The following is a 19,717-nucleotide window of genomic DNA, read 5'->3' as shown; positions in this document are numbered from 1 at the left end:
TAGACACCAGATAATGAGCCTGCCTGCCCCCTCACTCTATCCTGAGCACTCTACCTACCTTGGCCCCTCCCCTTCTGGGAGGACCAATCAAGTTCAAGGGTCAGGCCTTCAGTCCAAAACATGAGGGGAGAGGATCATTTAAAAGGTCTTCACTCCATGGATGAACAGCACAAGCAACTTGAACTAAAGCTCTTGGAACTCCTGCACTTCACTGCTTTGTCTCACAAGAACCTTTGCACCAAGGTTCCACCAGCTGCCCACTACTACCACTAGTTCTACTACTGCTGCTAGTGGTGAAGATCTTAAGAAGATAGAATGCAGCAAATCTGTGGTAAGTCTCGCTTTAATTATCTTTGGGATCTAACTTTACACAGTAAGCTCCCCTGTGTTATTTTAACTTGCAAGAGTTACTTAAAATAGGTCCATTCTGTTAAATTAATGAACCTGAAGGGTGCATTTTTAACTTTTCATCAAAGTTAAATTACATTAAGGATTTGACTGTATGATTATTATTAGATCATGCAACTTGTGTGACATGCAGCTATAAACACAATGAAACTGTCTACTTGCAAGCATGATGATACAACAATTTTAATTCTGTCTATTATATTTGCTTTTGTAGACACCAAGCCCTTCAGCATGGCACAGTACCCTCCTGCAGATGAACCCTACCAGCAGACAAAGTTGACGTTGGAGAACTCTGATCTGTGGAAGACCTTCCATGGCTTTGAAACAGAGATGATTATCACCAAGCACGGAAGGTAAATACACCCAACAGTCTTACAGAAACTGTAATAATCACAGGCATTCCTATAGCTGACCCTAACTGGTAGAATTGAACAGTAAGCTCATCAGTGTTGTTTTTGTTTCTGTGTCTTTTCAGGAGAATGTTTCCACACTGTAACATCAGCCTCTCTGGACTCCAGCCCTATGCCAACTACGTTGTTATGGTGGACATGGTTCCTGTGGATAACTTCAGATACAAGGTAAGGATAATGTTCTGCAGAGATAAACAATATTTGCAGGCTCCAGGTTATCCAATTATCACTGTTTGTTTAACCCTCGGTTGGAGGCCTTTCAATTAGCACCCTTCCAAGACATCTCCTCATAGGAGCAATCAGGCTTTTTATATGGCCATATAAAAAGCCTCTTAGCATGCACATGAAAAGAGAGGTGAAGTGCATTCGCTTGGATTTGGTGATGGGAAAGAAAGAGGCCAATGTTGCATGTATGATGTTGGATCGGTTTTTAAAGACTAAACCAAAATTATCTCCTACAATTGTATTTGGAGCGGTGAAAGCGCTCCCAATAGACAGGTATGTCCGTGGGTATGTGGCTGGGTGGCTGGCTGGGTGGCTGGCTGGCCGTGTCCGTAGTCTGGCAATACCTTGAGTGGCCACACACAACACACTAGTTAAAGGAGGGGCGCTGTTTTGTGTAGGCCAGGCACACTCACCACTCACTCACAGGCACAGTTTACTCACTCACTCACTCACATAGGGTACAGCTCTTCAAATTCACCGCTCCACTTCGAACCGAGGTTTGATTTTTTTTATTATATACTATATTGTATATAGTATATATTGTACAAATGGCATTTTTTTTGCAGTGGAAATTGCCCTTTGTCGTAATGTAGCATAGAATCAGATTTCCATTATCGCCAATATATGCTTAATTCCATATGGATTGATTTCATGCATATTTGTTTTACTCAACAAGATGTTTTATTTCTTGTGCAGAGAAAAATTATGTAAAACCCAGACATGCTTGACATCAGACTTGCCCCATGGTTTCACACCTAACCCCCCTTCTTCTCCCATCTTCTGTAGTGGAATAATGAGAAGTGGGAAGTAGCAGGAAAGGCAGAGCCCCAGCCCCCGTGTCGAACCTACGTCCATCCTGACTCCCCCGCCACGGGAACCCACTGGATGAAGCAGTCTGTGTCCTTCCTCAAGATGAAACTCACCAACAACACCTTGGATCAGTTTGGACATGTAAGGATAGCAACTACAACCTGCAGTGTTATGAAAGCACATTACTACAACTACTATTGTTAATAGCAGTACTTATGCATTATGTCTCATGCTGTTTTTTGCCCTCTCTTTGATTATCAGATCATCATGCACTCGCTGCACCGCTACCAGCCCAGGTTCCATGTGATCCAGGCAGACAGCCTCTACACAGTCTGCTGGGGACATGTCCAGACCTTCACCTTCCCAGAGACCGCTTTCACGGCAGTCACTGCTTACCAGAACACCAAGATCACCAAACTGAAGATTGACCACAACCCCTTTGCCAAAGGATTCAGAGAGGACGGCACTCGCCCTCAAAGCAAGAGGTGCCGCTCAAACAACAGTCCCAAGAGTGCTGCAAAGAAAGCCAAGATGGATATGAAGGCCATGTACAATAGTCCTCCAGGTAATACCCCCCCATTTGCTATTTGGATCTTAAACTAAACCAGGATGGAATTCTACATGTATTGATGCATAACTATGAAAACAATTCTCAAATTGTGTATTTCCCCCTCAGGTATCCAGAGGTCACCCCATGCCACTCAATCAGTGGATACAATGAAGAGTCCCAAGGAGGAAGAGCAACTTTCACCCTGGGCTGTGGAGTCCTTGGAGCTGCAAGGACAAGACTACAGCAGCGAAGAGCAAATGGTCCCAGCATCCATCGCATACCAGCACTACCCCTCCAGATCCGGTGAGCATTCAGGACTCCCATCCCCTGTCTCTGTGGTGGGAGAAAGTGACGGACGGCGCAGCTACGAATCCCACGTCCCAGACGTGGCCACCGTTCCCGAGCACGACCAGGGCTTCAGGTTGGACCTCTGCAGGGAGATGGATCATCTGAACCAGCAGCGATCCCCGGTCCAGAGCCAGGCTGCCATGCCTGTCAGCCAAGACTACCGGCCCGCCCCGGCCGTTGGCATGCATGTGTCATTCAAAACCAATGCTGCCATCCGGGGTTACCCACCCTACGGGCACGGGTACTACCCAGTTGAGCAGGGTATGAGTCACAGAGGAGATGCCGAGGCAGCAGGACAGTATGTGATGCACCCGCTCACACACCCCTCTCTCCATTCGCACGCCGCCACCGTCCCCGAGCACAGCAGCCACCAAGAACGCAGCTACCATCACCATGGTGGGAACACAGCAGAGTGGAGCCAGTACCCACTCTTCTCATACCCTTGTTGGTGAATTTTGAAATGACAATATCCCCTTTTCTTTTGAGAGAACGTGTAACGGAGGTGATGCAAACCTCCCCACCAGGGCTTCGAACCCGGGCCTCCTGTGTGAAAGTCCAATATCTTAACCATTACAATGGGATATCCCTATGGACTGAGGGAGATACTAGCCTTTTTAGAGGCTTCAGGCTAGGGCTGTGACTTTCTCTGCCACAAACCCACTTAGTTTATTGGGGTAAAATGTAAAAAGCATTGTATGAAAATGAAGAACTTGTTTATATTGTAAAAAGTGTTAGATTTTAGAGAGTTAGACTCTCTGGCTTGTACAGTGTACATTAACAATGGAGTCTGTTGAATCACAGACTACACATTCTTTTTTTGTGATATGCACCTATGCAACACTATATGAAATGTAAAAAGAAAAAATATGTATCTGTGTGATGGACAATAAAGTTTATTTTTACATTTTAACCATGTGTCATGTATATTTATAATATAGCATAATCAAATTGTTTTTCTTCCTGGTACGAGAAACACAATAGGTTTCGGATGTTGGATACCTTCTTACTCAAATGTTAGAACATACATTCTTACCCAGTTATTAGAATAAACAGTCTAAAAACGGTTAATCTTCAGCAAGAGTATAAAATCAGCAGTATTATCATTACTGTGTTTGTGTTACCCTGGCCACACGAAACACAGGAGTTGACTTAAGACATTGATCATTTACATGAGGCCAGGGCAAGAGGCAAGAGTACGAACGAATGTCAACCAGCATAGCACCATTCAATGGAAATCAGAATCTCCAGAAGATACTTAAAGATACATGCACACAATGCGAACTCAATTGGCCCATATTACCTTGTTACATTATAACAAAATGTAAAACATTGTCATTGTTATCTTGTCAGTTAAAGGACAACTTTAGTTTTTTACAACAAGGGTTCATATTTTAGATTGTACCGGTAATTAAAGAATATAAAAGATGAGTGTTAAAATGATTTCATTTACTTCTTTCTATTGTTTTAGAGATTCTTATTTCAGTGGTTGGGGGCATGCATACAAGTGGCTAAATATGTAATTTTACACAGGATAAGCCCATTCCCAAGATACAACGCAACCTTTCATGGTTGGATGTGACTTATGGGGGCTAGAAGTGTTACTGTAAATAGCAATAAAGAAACTGCTGGCTTATTGTGTCTAAACATACATATTTAGCCACTTGTACGCATGCCCCCATGCGTACGCATGCCCCACATTTTAGCACTGTAAACGTGATAAAATAATAGAACGAAGCAAATGAAAACATTTTAACACTCACTTTTTCTTTTCTCTAATTACAATCTAAAATATGAACCCTTGTTGTAAAAAAACAGTCTCTCAAGAACAGAATAAGTTGTCCTTTAAGAAAGGAAGCACTGCCTGGGTTCATTCAAAGTGGCTCAAAGTCTGCAATAGGTATATGCATGGAAGCAACAGTCAAAAGACAAAGCTTCTGCTAAATAAGGTACAACTGTAAGGCTTTCCCCCTAACTGAACCCTCATGCTGCTTCAATGCTGAGTGAACTGTACCGTCATGAAACTGTACCCTTTCCTATGCAAACTTCTAATAAACTAAGTCTTCAATCAATCAATCAATGCTCATGTGCTTCTTCAAACTATCAATCTGGCTAATGTTGTTGCCTCAAACATTACAGCTAAAGGGGTGTTCAACTGTATGAACCCTTGTGTGTTTCTCGAAATTAGACAATCTGTACAGCTAAAGGGTTTTTCCCCTGTATGAATCGTCACATGCTGCTTCAGAGTACTATCATCACTAAAGCTGTTATGGCTTTTCCCCTGTTGGAACCATTATGTGATTCTTCAAACTAACAATATGGCTAAAGCTGTTGCCACAAACGTTACAACTGAGTGTTTTTTTAATAAATCACCTTTTTTATTACATAGTTACACAACTTCTATGATATTAGGTTATACAAAAGTCCTGACAGCTTTTGCTTAAAGCTGTTGCCACAATCTGTGCAGCTAAGGGTTTTCCTGTGAATGAATTCTCATGTGTTTCTTCAAAGTTGTAAAACTACTAAAGCTGCTGTCAAACACAGTAGGCTACAGCTAAAGGGTTTTCCCCTGTATGAATCCTCATGTGCTGCATCAAACCACGTTTTTTCTCTAAAGCGGCAGCTACAAATTTTACAGCAAAAGGGTTTTCCCCCTGTATGAATCCTCATGTGCAGCTTGAGACTGTCTGCCTGACTAAAGCTGCCGCCACAACCTGTACAGCTAAAGGTACAGGTTTTCCCCTGTATGAATCCTCGTGTGCTGCTTCAAATTACTACTTTTACTCATATAGTGCCAATCCCGAGAAGACTCGTGAAAAATACTCGAGTATCACATGGTGCCAATCCCGAGTATACTCGTGAAAAGTAATATATTACTGTAACGGCGGATACATTACCGAGAACAATGGCCGGAGGTCTGGAGATGAAATCCGTCGCTGATTTCGCATCATCACGGCTCCACGAGCACAAAATAGTCCCATCCATAACATTGAGGTGGACGGGGGATCTCATCTTTAATGTCCATTATCTCTATACACTTTAGAAGCTAGGATGGAGGCAGATGCTCGCTTATGTTATACATGTATAAAAGCTCCCGGTCCGCCATTACACAACTTCACGTGGACAAGGATCGGTTCCGGCGCAGGACCCGATGATGTCAGACCGGAAGTGATTGCGCTGTGGACTTCTGGCCTTCAAAATAAGATAACGGTGGTGATGCCAGCCTGAAGGTGGCATCGTGGACTTTATAATCCGTTAATTTCAGGGGCACTAAATGAGTTAAAGCAGATGCCACACACTGTAAAGTTGAAGCGGTTTCCCCCCGTATGTACCCTCATGTGCACCACATTTACATGCATCTGTGCCAGTTTACACAAATTAAACCATTATTTCTGGTTGTAGGGTTTTAATACTCAATATTTATTTAATCTGTTAGAGGTGACAGGTTGTGAATGTTGTGGACTGTTTTCTTTAGAGGATGCTTGGCCCTTTGTTAATGGGTTGTGTAGCCCTGTTGCTGAATGGATGGACCAACTCATTTGCATGTATTCCCTTTAGTATGATAAGTATAGTGAGCATAAAGCCCCCAACAGTGTTGTATGAATGGTCTGGAACATAGGATTAGGATTCTTTTGTATTCAAATTGCTTATAGCTTATTTGGCTTTTACAGGGTTAAACATGTAAACGAGCACAGAGCACTGTATAGATCAGACAGCCACATCATCTTAAAAGGGTTTATTCTACCAATAAGGGGCACAGGTTGTACAGGTTGAAAGAGTCAACAGTGGCACTCGGGCAATTAACCCATTTAGGCCTAACCTAATAGTTAGGCCCAAATCAGAAATTAGCCTACAAAAACAAATATGTTGATACATACTGTACATGTACTGTAAGCCCCTCCCATACACTAAAATGTGTACACGACAATGTTATACCATTGTATTATAACATTTATTTTCAAAAGTGTATATGAATACAATGAATAATGGTATCATTATTCCAAACTAAAACAACGCACAAAAGAATACCTTTCTCTTACTACACACTATAATAAACATTACAAAAGTGTACACATTTCTTGGGTTTGTTACATTATAACAGAATGGAAAACATTGACATTGGTTCATTCAAAGTGGCTCAAAATCTGCAATAGGTAAATGCATGGAAGCAAAGGAACCAACAGTTATGCTTGTGGTGAGGCAGACTGTAGCTTGTGTGATTAGAATAAATGTTCCTCGTTCAAATTTCCAGACTTCCCCCTAACTGAACCCTCATGCTGCTTCAATGCTGAGTGAACTGTACCGTCATGAAACTGTACCCTTTCCTATGCAAACTTCTAATAAACTAAGTCTTCAATCAATCAATCAATCAATGCTCATGTGCTTCTTCAAACTATCAATCTGGCTAATGTTGTTGCCTCAAACATTACAGCTAAAGGGGTGTTCACCTGTATGAACCCTTGTGTTTCTCCAAATTACACAATCTGTACAGCTAAAGGGTTTTTCCCCTGTATGTCACATGCTGCTTCAGAGTACTATAATCACTAAAGCTGTTATGGCTTTTCCCCTGTTGGAACCATTATGTGATTGTTCAAACTAACAATATGTCTAAAGCTGTTGCCACAAATGTTACAACTGAGTGTTTTTTTTATTTTATAAATCACCTTTTTTATTTCATAGTTACACAACTTCTATGATATTAGGTTATACAAAAGTCCTGACCCGAGTCAGCCCCAAAAATATGTGAACATTTTGGTCCGGTGGGGGTCAGGTGAAGCTGACTGGCTCGGTCTGAAAGCTTAACGCTCTACTCCACGGGGAACCAACAAAATTATTTAATATAGCATAAAGATATGGTATCCTTATTGAAAAAAAAGAGGGTATAAATCTGCATCTTCAGGCGAAGAAGTTGTAAAATGACTAAAGCTGCTTCCACACACAGAACAAATAAAAGACTATTCCCCTTGTTGAACCTTTATGTGCTGTTTTAGATTACTATATTGTATTAAAAAAAAGTGTACAGCTGAAGGGTTTCCCCCATATGAATCCTTGTGTGCTGCTTCACAGTACTGTTTTGACTAAAACGGTTACCACACATTGTACAGCTATAGCGGGTTTTCACCTTTATGAATTAGCATGTGCTTCTTCAGACTAATTGCTCGACTAAGCTGCTGCCACAATCTGTACAGCTGAAGGGTTTTTCCCCTGTATGAATCCTCATGTGCTGCTTCAGAGTATTTGCTCGACTAAAGATGTTGCCACGAATTTCACTGTAAAGAGTGTAAACTCTGCCATTTTATTTTCACAATACAATGTGACTATTTAGCACAAGGCACAAGACAATGTGTCTTATAAAACATTTACAAATTAATTTAGATGTTTAGTTAGGCCTGGCTGAAATGGTTGAACAATTAGACCAAAGCTGAGAAGTATGCAGCTAGAGCGTTCCCCCTGTGTCAATCTGCATGTGCATCTTCAGACCTTTTGCTTAAAGCTGTTGCCACAATCTGCGCAGCTAAAGGGTTTTCCTGTGAATTAATTCTCATGTGTTTTTTTTAAGTTGTAAAACTACTAAAGCTGCTGTCAAACACAGTAGGCTACAGCTAAAGGGCTTTCCCCTTTATGAATCCTCATGTGCTGCATCAAAACACGTTTTTCTCTAAAGTGGCAGCTACAAATTTTACAGCTAAAGGGTTTTCCCCCTGTATGAATCCTCATGTGCAGCGTCAGACTATCTGCCTGACTAAAGCTGCTGCCACAACCTGTACAACTAAAGCTTTCCCCCTGTATGAATCCTTGTGTGCTGCTTCAAATTACTACTTTTATTAAAGCTGATGTCCCACACTGTACAGTTGAAGGGGTTTCCCCCCGTATGTACCCTCATGTGCAGCTTCAGAATACTATTAAGACTAAAGCAGCAGCCACAAACTGTGCTGCAAAGGGTTTCCCCCCCTGTATGAATCCCTATGTACTACAAACACTCTAACTCAGACATATTGGACTGTAGAGCTATGTAACTTATCTTTTGAAAACATATCCATCACACCACATTTACACGCATCTGTGCCAGTTTACACAAATTAAACCATTATTTCTGGTTGTAGGGTTTTAATACTCAATATTTATTTAATCTGGTCACAGATTGTGAATGTTTTGGACTGTTTTCAGTTTAGAGGATGCTTGACCCTTTGTTAATGGGTTAGGGTGTGTAGCCCTGTTGCTGAATGGATGGACCAACTCATTTGCATGTATTCCCTTTAGTATGATAAGTATAGTGAGCTTAAAGCCCCCAACAGTGTTGTGTGAATGGTCTGGAACATAGGATTAGGATTCTTTTGTATTCAAATTGCTTATAGGCCTAGTGGAACATCATGACGGTGACACATATTCAGCTGTGTTTCATTCATATATTTGGCTTTTACAGGGTTAAACATGTAAACGATCACAGAGCACTGCATAGATCAGACAGCCACATCATCTTAAAAGGGTTTATTCTACCAATTAGGGCCACATGTTGTACAGGTTGAAAGAGTCAATAGTGGCACTCGGGCAATTAACCCATTCAGGCCTAACCTATTAGGCCCAAATCAGAATTATATAAATATGTTGATACATACTGTACATGTACTGTAAGCCCCTCCCCCTAAAATGTGTACACGACAAAGTTATACCATTGTATTATAACATTTATTTTCAAAAGTGTATATGAGTAGGCTACAATGAATAATGGTATCATTATTCCAAACTAAAACAACACACAAAAGAATACCTTTCTCTTACTACAGACTATAATAAACATTACAAAAGTGTACACATTTCTTGGGTTTGTTACATTATAACAAAATTGAAAACATTGACATTGTTATCTTGTCAGTTAAGAAAGGAAGCACTGCCTGTGTTCATTCAAAGTGGCTCAAAGTCTGCAATAGGTTTATGCATGGAAGCAAAGGAACCAACAGTTATGCTTGTGGTGAGGCAGACTGTAGCATCTGTGATTAGAATAAATGTTCCTCGTTCAAATGTCCAGACTTCCCCCTAACTGAACCCTCATGCTGCTTCAATGCTGAACCCTTTCCTATGCAAACTTCTAATAAACTAAGTCTTCAATCAATCAATCAATGCTCATGTGCTTCTTCAAACTATCAATCTGGTTAATGTTGTTGCCTCAAACATTACAGCTAAAGGGGTGTTCACCTGTATGAACCCTTGTGTGTTTCTCCAAATTACACACTCTGTACAGCTAAAGGGTTTTTCCCCTGTATGAATCGTCACATGCTGCTTCAGAGCACTATCATCACTAAAGCTGTTATGGCTTTTCCCCTGTTGGAACAAACCAAAAAATATGTGAACATTTTGGTCTGGCGGGGGTCAGGTCAAGCTGACGGGCTCGGTCTGAAAGCTTAAAGCTCTACTCCACGAGGAACCAACAAAATGATTTATTATAGCATAAAGATAATTTAACCCAGTTTAATCCTATCATCGGTATTGAAAATAGATGATCAACAAGCTTAAAATGCTGTTGTGAGCTTGTATATCATGTCAAATAGCAAATGTACCTTCCAATAAAGAGTTGTGATGAATAGCATACAGTATATCCTTATTGAGAAAGAATTGATCATGCTGTTCCCACCCCAGTAATAATAGCCTGTCAAGAGTGTAACCTATGACCTTTTAATTTCACGCTTTTGCAACAAACTGTACAGATGAAGGGGTTTCCCTGTATGAACCCTCATGTGCAGCTTCAGACTATTTGATTCACAGCTTCAAAGATTCAGAAAATTTCCTCACTGTAAACACTCACCGTGGGCTACATGTTTACCACAGGCTCTCGTATGGTGTTTCAAGTGCACCATCCATTTTCAGGGAGTGATGGATCAGATACTGCAGGGTCTTGACCTCATAGAGTTTAATAGCGTTGAACATTACATTAATCTAATTGACAAACTGAGGCAGAGGAAGAAAACAGGGCTAATAAAAAATGGAAATGGAGTCAAAACTATATTTCTCAGTCCAACTCCTTGCAACCACATGAAATGTCCCAATTCTGGGAGCATACTAGCCTGACACTCAGCCTGAATTGATATTTCGTTTCATTCATATCACAAAAACATATTTTCCATATACATATACGACTTTGAGACTCAGACAAGCATAGTGTACTCTGCAAGCATGTGTGGCCACTGGAACAAAAGGCCACCAACAACTCTAGTAGATCTATGCATAATGTCACAGTGTGAGCACTCCCCTGATGAGCCCACTTCAAAGGGTTAGACACCAGATAATGAGCCTGCCTGCCCCCTCACTCTATCCTGAGCACTCTACCTACCTCGGCCCCTCCCCTTATGGGAGGACCAATCAAGTTCAAGGGTCAGGCCTTCAGTCCAAAACATGAGGGGAGAGGATCATTTAAAAGGTCTTCACTCCATGGATGAACAGCACAAGCAACTTGAACTAAAGCTCTTGGAACTCCTGCACTTCACTGCTTTGTCTCACAAGAACCTTTGCATCAAGGTTCCACCAGCTGCCCACTACTACCACTAGTTCTACTACTGCTGCTAGTGGTGAAGATCTTAAGAAGATAGAATGCAGCAAATCTGTGGTAAGTCTCACTTTTAATTATCTTTGGGATCTAACTTTACACAGCAAGCTCCTCTGTGTTATTTTAACTTGCAAGAGTTACTTAAAATTGGTCCATTCTGTTCAGAGTTAAATTAATGATCCTGAAGTGTGCATTTTTTTTTTACTTTTCATCATTAACATTAATGATTTCACTGTAGTATTATTATTATTAGAGCATGCAACTTGTGTGCCATGCAGCTAAAAACACAATGAAACTGTCTACTTGCAAGCATGATGATACAATGATTTTAATTCTGTCTATTCTATTTGCTTTTGTAGACACCAAGCCCTTCAGCATGGCACAGTACCCTCCTGCAGATGAACCCTACCAGCAGACAAAGTTGACGTTGGAGAACTCTGATCTGTGGAAGACCTTCCATGGCTTTGAAACAGAGATGATTATCACCAAGCACGGAAGGTAAATACTTTCACCCAAGAGCCTTACAGAAACTGTAATAATCACAGGCATTCCTATAGCTTCAACTAACTGGTAGTTGAACAGTAAGCTCATCAGTGTTGTTTTTGTTTCTGTGTCTTTTCAGGAGAATGTTTCCACACTGTAACATCAGCCTCTCTGGACTCCAGCCCTATGCCAACTACGTTGTTATGGTGGACATGGTTCCTGTGGATAACTTCAGATACAAGGTAAGGATAATGTTCTGCAGAGATAAACAATATTTGCAGGCTCCAGGTTATCCAATTATCACTATTTGTTTAACCCTCACATGAAAAAAGAGAGGTGAAGTGAATTCGCTTGGATTTGGTGATAGGATTCTTTTATTATATACTATATTGTACAATTTTTGCAGTGAAAATTGCCATTTGTCGTAATGTTAAATGTAGCATAGAATCAGATTTCCGTTATCACCACACCAATAACGACTTCATTCCATATGGATTGACGTATACACCCAAAAAAATAATCTCTCAGTTGAACACATTTTAAATGTGTGAAACTTTTCCACCCATTTTATATGAGTAAATTTATATATGGGATATATGTAGTCCCAAGTCAAATCTACATTCAATGCAATGCATGTTGTTCAATTAGTCCAACTCATTTTCATTAACTTAAGCCAAGTTAATTATATGAACTTAATTAATTTACGTTTGTCCAACTCAAACAAATGTTAACGTAAATGTGTTGGTTCAACTCATTTTTATGGAATTAAGCTAAGATAAATAAAATACTTTTACATTTACATAAGAAGAGTTCGGTTTCAGGTTTTCTTCTGGATGATTTGTTTCAAGTTTTACAATATCAACATACAGATGCATAATGGATATATGCAATAGCAGTGATTATTGAATAATCAGAACATTTAAGAGAAAACCAACGCAATAACCTCAAAGTTACCATGAGTTCTTCTCTTTTAGCCTAGCATGGGGAGGGAGCTCAAGCTTAAACTAGCAGCCTAGCAGTTAGGGTTAGGGTTAAGGCTCAAATACTGACAAATCAAATTCTGACATATGACAGTCATCTTGCCAAGGCAGACACATTGATATGATACATTTAGCATTTTTAGCTCCCGAAAGCTTAAACATTTCCCTGAAAACCTAGAAAAATGCTGTTCCCAGCATGCTTTGCATAACATGTGACCAACTTATTTGACCAATCAAGGGAAAGGGCTGGAGTCACTTCTCAGATCTGTAAAATGTACTTAATAAAATTGAGTTGGATTCAAACAATATTCTCAGAATGATTTCAGCCTTAAAAACTACTCAATAAAATTGGTGAGAGGCGTGGTTTATGGGACTCTGGGAGTTTTCATTGGAACTCATTTTCAATGTGTTTTTAAATTCCATTACTAAGATTTGAGTTACATGAATGTAATATAAATGCATAATGTTAAATGAATAGATTTTGTATAAGCACTATTAATTACATTTGAGTTGGAACAATTTAATAAAAATGCATATATTGTAAATGTATATATTTAAGGTAAGCACGATTAATATTTGTTCAGTTACATCAATTCAATACATTTGCATATATTATAATTAAATACATTTAAATAAAGCCAACATAATGTAAATGTATCACATCTGGCACTATTAATAATATTTGAGTTATATCAATTAAATGTATATGCTTATGCCTTGAAGTGAAGTAATTAAATAAAGCAAACATAATTTATATGTGTCACATTTATAGGGGGGTTGAATCAGTTTTTTGGGTGTATTTGTTTTACTCAACAAGATGTTCTTGTGCAGAGAAAATGATGTAAAACCCAGACATGCTTGACATCAGACTTGCCCCATGGTTTCACACCTAACCCCCCTTCTTCTCCCATCTTCTATAGTGGAATAATGAGAAGTGGGAAGTAGCAGGCAAGGCAGAGCCCCAGCCCCCGTGTCGAACCTACGTCCATCCTGACTCCCCCGCCACGGGAACCCACTGGATGAAGCAGTCTGTGTCCTTCCTCAAGATGAAACTCACCAACAACACCTTGGATCAGTTTGGACATGTAAGGATAGCAACTACAACTTGCAGTAATGTGAAAGCACATTACTACAACTACTATTGTTAGCAGCAGTACTTATGCATTATGTCTCATTCTGTTTTTTGCCCTCTCTTTGATTATCAGATCATCATGCACTCGCTGCACCGCTACCAGCCCAGGTTCCATGTGATCCAGGCAGACAGCCTCTACACAGTCTGCTGGGGACATGTCCAGACCTTCACCTTCCCAGAGACTGCTTTCACGGCAGTCACTGCTTACCAGAACACCAAGATCACCAAACTGAAGATTGACCACAACCCCTTTGCCAAAGGATTCAGAGAGGACGGCACTCGCCCTCAAAGCAAGAGGTGCCGCTCAAACAACAGTCCCAAGAGTGCTGCAAAGAAAGCCAAGATGGATATGAAGGCCATGCACAATAGTCCTCCAGGTAATACCCCCTTCCAAAAAAGATATATTTGCATCTTAAACTAAACCAGGATGGAATTCTAAATTTATTAATAATGCATAACTATGAAAACAATTCTCAAATTAAACTGTGTGTATTTCCCCCTCAGGCATCCAGAGGTCACCCCATGCCACTCAATCAGTGGATACAATGAAGAGTCCCAAGGAGGAAGAGCAACTTTCACCCTGGGCTGTGGAGTCCTTGGAACTGCAAGGTCAAGACTACAGCAGCGAAGAGCAAACGGTCCCAGCATCCATCACATACCAGCACTACCCCTCCAGATCCGGTGAGCATTCAGGACTCCCATCCCCTGTCTCTGTGGCGGGAGAAAGTGACGGACGGCGCAGCTACGAATCCCACGTCCCAGACGTGGCCACCGTTCCCGAGCACAACCAGGGCTTCAGGTTGGACCTCTGCAGGGAGATGGATCATCTGAACCAGCAGAGATCCCCGGTCCAGAGCCAGGCTGCCATGCCTGTCAGCCAAGACTACCGGCCCGCCCCGGCCGTTGGCATGCACGTGCCATTCAAAACCAACGCTGCCATCCGGGGTTACCCACTCTACGGGCACGGGTACTACCCAGCTGAGCAGGGTATGAGTCACAGAGGAGAGGCAGCAGGACAGCTCACACACCCCTCTCTCCATTCGCACGCCGCCACCATCCCTGAGCACAGCAGCCACCAACAACGCAGCTACCATCACCATGGTGGGAACACAGCAGAGTGGAGCCAGTACCCACTCTTCTCCTACCCCTGTTGGTGAATTTTGAAATGACAATATCCCCTTTTCTTTTGAGAGAACATGTAACGGGGGTGATGCAAACCTCCCCACCCGGGCTTCGAACCCGGGCCTCCTGTGTGAAAGTTCAATATCTTACACTGGGATATCCCTATGGACCGAGGGAGATAGGCTAGGGCTGTGACTTTCTCTGCCACAAACCCACTTAGTTTCTTGGGGTAAAATGTAAAAAGCATTGTATGAAAATGAAGAACTTGTTTATATTGTAAAAAGTGTTAGAGTTAGATTTTAGAGAATTAGACTCTCTGGCTTGTACAGTGTACATTAACAATGGAGTCTGTTGATTCACAGACTACGCATTCTATCATGTTTTAGCGATATGCACATATGCAACACTATATGAAACGTATGTGTGTATTACTGTGTGATGGACAATAAAGTTTTTTATTTTTTATTTTAACCATGTGTCATTATCGTTTATAATAGCATAATCAAATTGTTATTCTTCCTGGTATGAGAAACACAATAGGTTTCAGATATTGGATACCTTCTTACTCAAATGTTAGAATAAACATACATTGTTACTCAGTCTAAAAACAGTTAATCCTCAGTAAGAGTATAAAATGCAGTATTATCATTACTGTGTTTAGGGTTAGGCCACATGAAACACAGGAGTCAACTTAGGACATATACTATAGGAAAATACTTATTAATTCATTCAACCTTTATTTAATTTCTCGAAAAGATCAATTGAGGGAGATCCTCATTTACAATGATGCCGAGATTACAAACAGAATGAATACAGAAAGAAAAACAGTGTTGACAACAATCAGTTAAAACCGTTACAGAATTAATACGGAAAGAAAAACAGTGTTGATAACAATCAGTTAAAACAATTACATACTTGTAATGCACGGTTATTAAGTAAACTCCTGAAATGACCTACAGATGCTAGGGTACTCATCTTAAAATCTTGTTGCAAGAGCTCCCAAGAATCAGGTGCACTAACGCTAAAGGCAGTTTTTCCCTCCTCCGAATTAGCAAAGGGGACCGTAAGGACCAGCCACTCGCTGGAGCGAGTTTGAATGTAACTAGGTTTCTCACATAGCATGGAAGAGATGTATGGTGGCAGTTTTCCAACCAGGCCTTTATAAATGAAGAGATGCCAATGATAGTTGCGCCTCTCCGACAAAGAACCCCAGCCCACCATACCATACAGGTCGCAATGATGAGCACCAGTAATAAACCTCAAAGCTGAATGGTAAATTGAGTCCAGAGGCTTGAGTATGGAGGCACCTGCATGACGATAGATTGTCTCCATAATCCAACACGGATAGAAATGTAGCGTTGATGATCCTCTTTCTACAAAACATGGGGAAACTAGTTTTATTTCTATAGAGGCAGCCGATCGATTGGCGGAGTTTTATAACAAGATTATCTATATGGTGTTTAAAATTGAGTTTGTCGTCCAGCCATATGCCAAGGTACTTGTATTCTGAAACCTTTTCTATACTTGAACCATTGGTGGTGGTGATACGGAGGTTGGAGAGGTCTATGTTTGGCGCGTTCGAGAAGATCATGAGTTTAGTTTTCTTGTAATTTATTTATCATTCTGCAACATCTGAAAGGTGACACACACCTTGCATAAACATATTTGGCTTTTACAGGGTTAGACAAGTCTATGAGCAGAGGTAGATTGCAATCTATACTAGCATTAGGCAGTTGGTCAAAAAGCAATTTCACACATTCTCAACTTCCGAAACGCATACGTTTAAATAAGTATAAATCTGCATATGAATCTTCAGGCGAAAAAGTTGTAAACTGACTAAAGCTGCTTCCACAACAGTACAACTACAGTAAAAGACTATTCCCCTTGTTGAAACTTTATGTGCCGTTTTAGAATGTTACCACAAGTGTACAGCTGAAGGGTTTCCCCCCATATGAATCCTATCCACCTCTTTCCGCGGGCATTTACTGGAGAATTTTTTGCACCACACTTTCGGTTAACAGCAGACTTACAAGCTCACGTCGCGTCGCAGATGCAGCCGTTGTGAGCTTGTAGATCATGATATTACATCTTGGTATATGTATGCACACAAATCCTTTGTTCACTAGAGCTTTTTCACATACTGTAAAAGTAAAGGATTTTCGCCTATGAGTCTTTATGGGAGCTTTTAGATTACCCATATGACTATAACATTTGCTAAAAACTTAAAGACCAAGTGAAATGAAAAATAAGTCTACGCTTTTTTCACTTTTAGAGCTTATCCGTGGTAATCATATGGGCATTAGAAAATAAACAATGTTTGTGTAGTTTTATTTTTAAATTAACCTTTTTAACTACAGCGTTTTCACAAACTTAACAAGTACAGGGCTTTTCATTTGTATGGATCCTCATTTGTGTTTTTAGAAGACACTTTTCACTTCAAGTGAAGGGCTCAGGGGCGTCACAAGGGGGGGACAGAGTTACTAGGGCCCAAGGTGGAGGGGCCCTAATTATTTTATACCTTATTAAAAAAAAAAAAAAAAAAAAGCAGATATACAAGTTCAAAGTCGTGAAATGTGTGCAAATCGTTGAATATATTATGTATTTTTTAAGCGAACATTTGTAACTCAAATTTTGCTTCTGGGAGGTCCCTGGAACTAAATATTTTGAGATGGGGGTCAGTGGCCAAATACATATAGTTTTGGGGGTCCTTCACATGAAAAGGTTTGAGCACAGCTGACATAGAAACATAGGTTTTTAAAAAAAAACTTAAAAGGATTTGAAATATTCAAATACTGGCACACATTTTCACCAAGTGCCGCGCTGCGAGCTTGTAGATCTGCTATTTTTCAATAGTTAAAGCACGTAATAATGTGTTCACAGTCTAAATGGGTTATCCCCCCTTCCATATGAAGAACATTCATGGGGGGCCCGCAGTGAATCCTTGTACCCAGGGCCCAGAATTTGGTGCGACACCCCTGGAAGGGCTTTACACCATATGGGTCTTCATGTGAGTTTTCAAGCGATTCTTGCGGTTGCAACCTTTGCCACAAACCGTACAACTAAAAAGCTTTTCTCCTGTGTGCGTCCTCATGTGTGATTCCAGATTAACCTTTTGACTGTAGGCTTTGTCACAGATTGTACAAGCAAAGGGCTTCTCCCCGGTATGAGTCCTCACGTGTAGTTTCAGTTCACCCTTTTGACTACAACCTTTGCCACAAAATGAACATGTAAAGGGCTTTTCGCCTGTATGAACCCTCATGTGTGACTTTAATTCATCCCTTCGACTACAGCCTTTACCACAAACTGTACACGTAAAGGGCTTTTCCCCTGTATGAGTCCTCAGGTGCGTCTCAAGATGTGCCTTTTTACTACAGGCTTTGCCACAAAATGTACAAGTAAAAGGCTTTTCCCCTGTGTGAACCCTCATGTGTGTTTTTAGTTCATCCTTTTCACCACAGCCTTTTCCACAAACCATACAACTAAAGGGCGTTTCACCTGTATGGGTCTTCATGTGCCTTTTTAAATGACTTGTGTGGCTATAGCCTTTACTACAAACTGTACAAGTAAAGGGCTTTTCGCCTGTATGAGACCTCATGTGTATTTTTAGATTACTTGTTGTAACAAAGCCTTTCCCACAAACTGTACAACTAAAGGGTTTTTCACCTGTATGCGTCCGCATGTGTATTTTTAGCACTCCGTTGTGACTACACGCTTTGCCACAGACTGTACAAATAAAGGGCTTTTCGCCTGTATGCGTCCTCATGTGTGTTTCTAGATGTGCCTTTTTACTACAGCCTTTGCCACAAATTGAACAAGTAAAAGGTTTTTCGACTGTGTGGGTCATCTGATGTTCCTGTTCACCAGGGTCCCAGTCGTCACTGTTGTCAGTGTCGGATTCAGAACAGTGTGAAGATTGGTGCTCGTCCTCGCTAGTTGGTACCCAGTACTCTGTATAAGCTTGTGTTTTCATGTGCTCAGTTGAGGTGCTGGCCAGAGGCTCCGTCTCTCGGTTTTCACCATCGCCTTCACTTTTCACTGGTAGTAATAATGTCCCATCAGCCTCCTCTGGTATTTGAAGTACCTCCTGCAGTGGTGGAAAATGTACACACATTTTTTACTTGAGCAAAAGTATCAATACTGCAATATAGAATTACTCTGTTACAAGTAAAAGTCCAGAATTCAAAATGTTCTTGAGTAAAGGTATTGGCATCAAAATGTACTTAAAGTACCAAAAGTAAAAGTACAAAATCAAATAGCCACGGTATAGAATAGGGCAAAAAGTGCATTAATGTATGTTTTATAATATAATCATTTATATCTGCAAAGTAACTAGTAACTCAAGTTTTCAAATAATTGTACTGGAGTACAACATTTGGATCCGAGATGTAGTGGAAGTAAAAGTACTGAAAACTGGACATGGTCAAATACAAATACCTCAAAACTGTACTTAAGTAGATAGATAGATAGATAGATAGATAGATAGATAGATAGATAGATACCTTTATTATCCCAAGGGGGGAATTTAGTTGTCCAGTAGTAGCACAGCAGTATACAGTTATTTACAAAGTTACAGAGACGTAAGAAAGATAGATAAGAGGGAAAAAAAACAAAACAAGGACAAGAGCAGTACAGTACCAATAAGGAGAAGGTGCATCAATAGAGGGGGCGAATAATATATAAGAATATATACATAAAGTGTCTTGCAAAAGAGAC

The 19,717-nt window shown here is 40.6% G+C and overlaps 2 protein-coding genes across 2 annotated transcripts; both read left to right on the top strand.

Annotated features, from left to right (window-relative positions):
* Positions 1-315: 315 nt before the first annotated feature.
* LOC308290284 (T-box protein VegT-like) lies at positions 316-3,203 on the top strand (the record flags this gene model as incomplete). The annotated part of the gene is made up of 6 exons (XM_080732069.1): positions 316-331; positions 623-761; positions 884-986; positions 1,830-1,994; positions 2,115-2,418; positions 2,530-3,203. 6 exons carry the CDS (start codon positions 316-318, stop codon positions 3,201-3,203), a joined length of 1,401 nt encoding a protein of 466 aa, XP_080588195.1.
* An 8,128-nt stretch (positions 3,204-11,331) lies between these two features.
* On the top strand, positions 11,332-15,039 carry LOC308290283 (T-box protein VegT-like; the record flags this gene model as incomplete). The annotated part of the gene is made up of 6 exons (XM_080732068.1): positions 11,332-11,347; positions 11,647-11,785; positions 11,910-12,012; positions 13,671-13,835; positions 13,956-14,259; positions 14,387-15,039. 6 exons carry the CDS (start codon positions 11,332-11,334, stop codon positions 15,037-15,039), a joined length of 1,380 nt encoding a protein of 459 aa, XP_080588194.1.
* Positions 15,040-19,717: the final 4,678 nt, after the last annotated feature.

This window comes from Nannobrachium achirus (genome assembly GCF_963921795.1).
Source record: "Nannobrachium achirus genome assembly, chromosome: 8".
Classification (NCBI taxonomy): domain Eukaryota; kingdom Metazoa; phylum Chordata; class Actinopteri; order Myctophiformes; family Myctophidae; genus Nannobrachium; species Nannobrachium achirus.
This window is presented reverse-complemented; position numbering and strand designations above follow the sequence as displayed.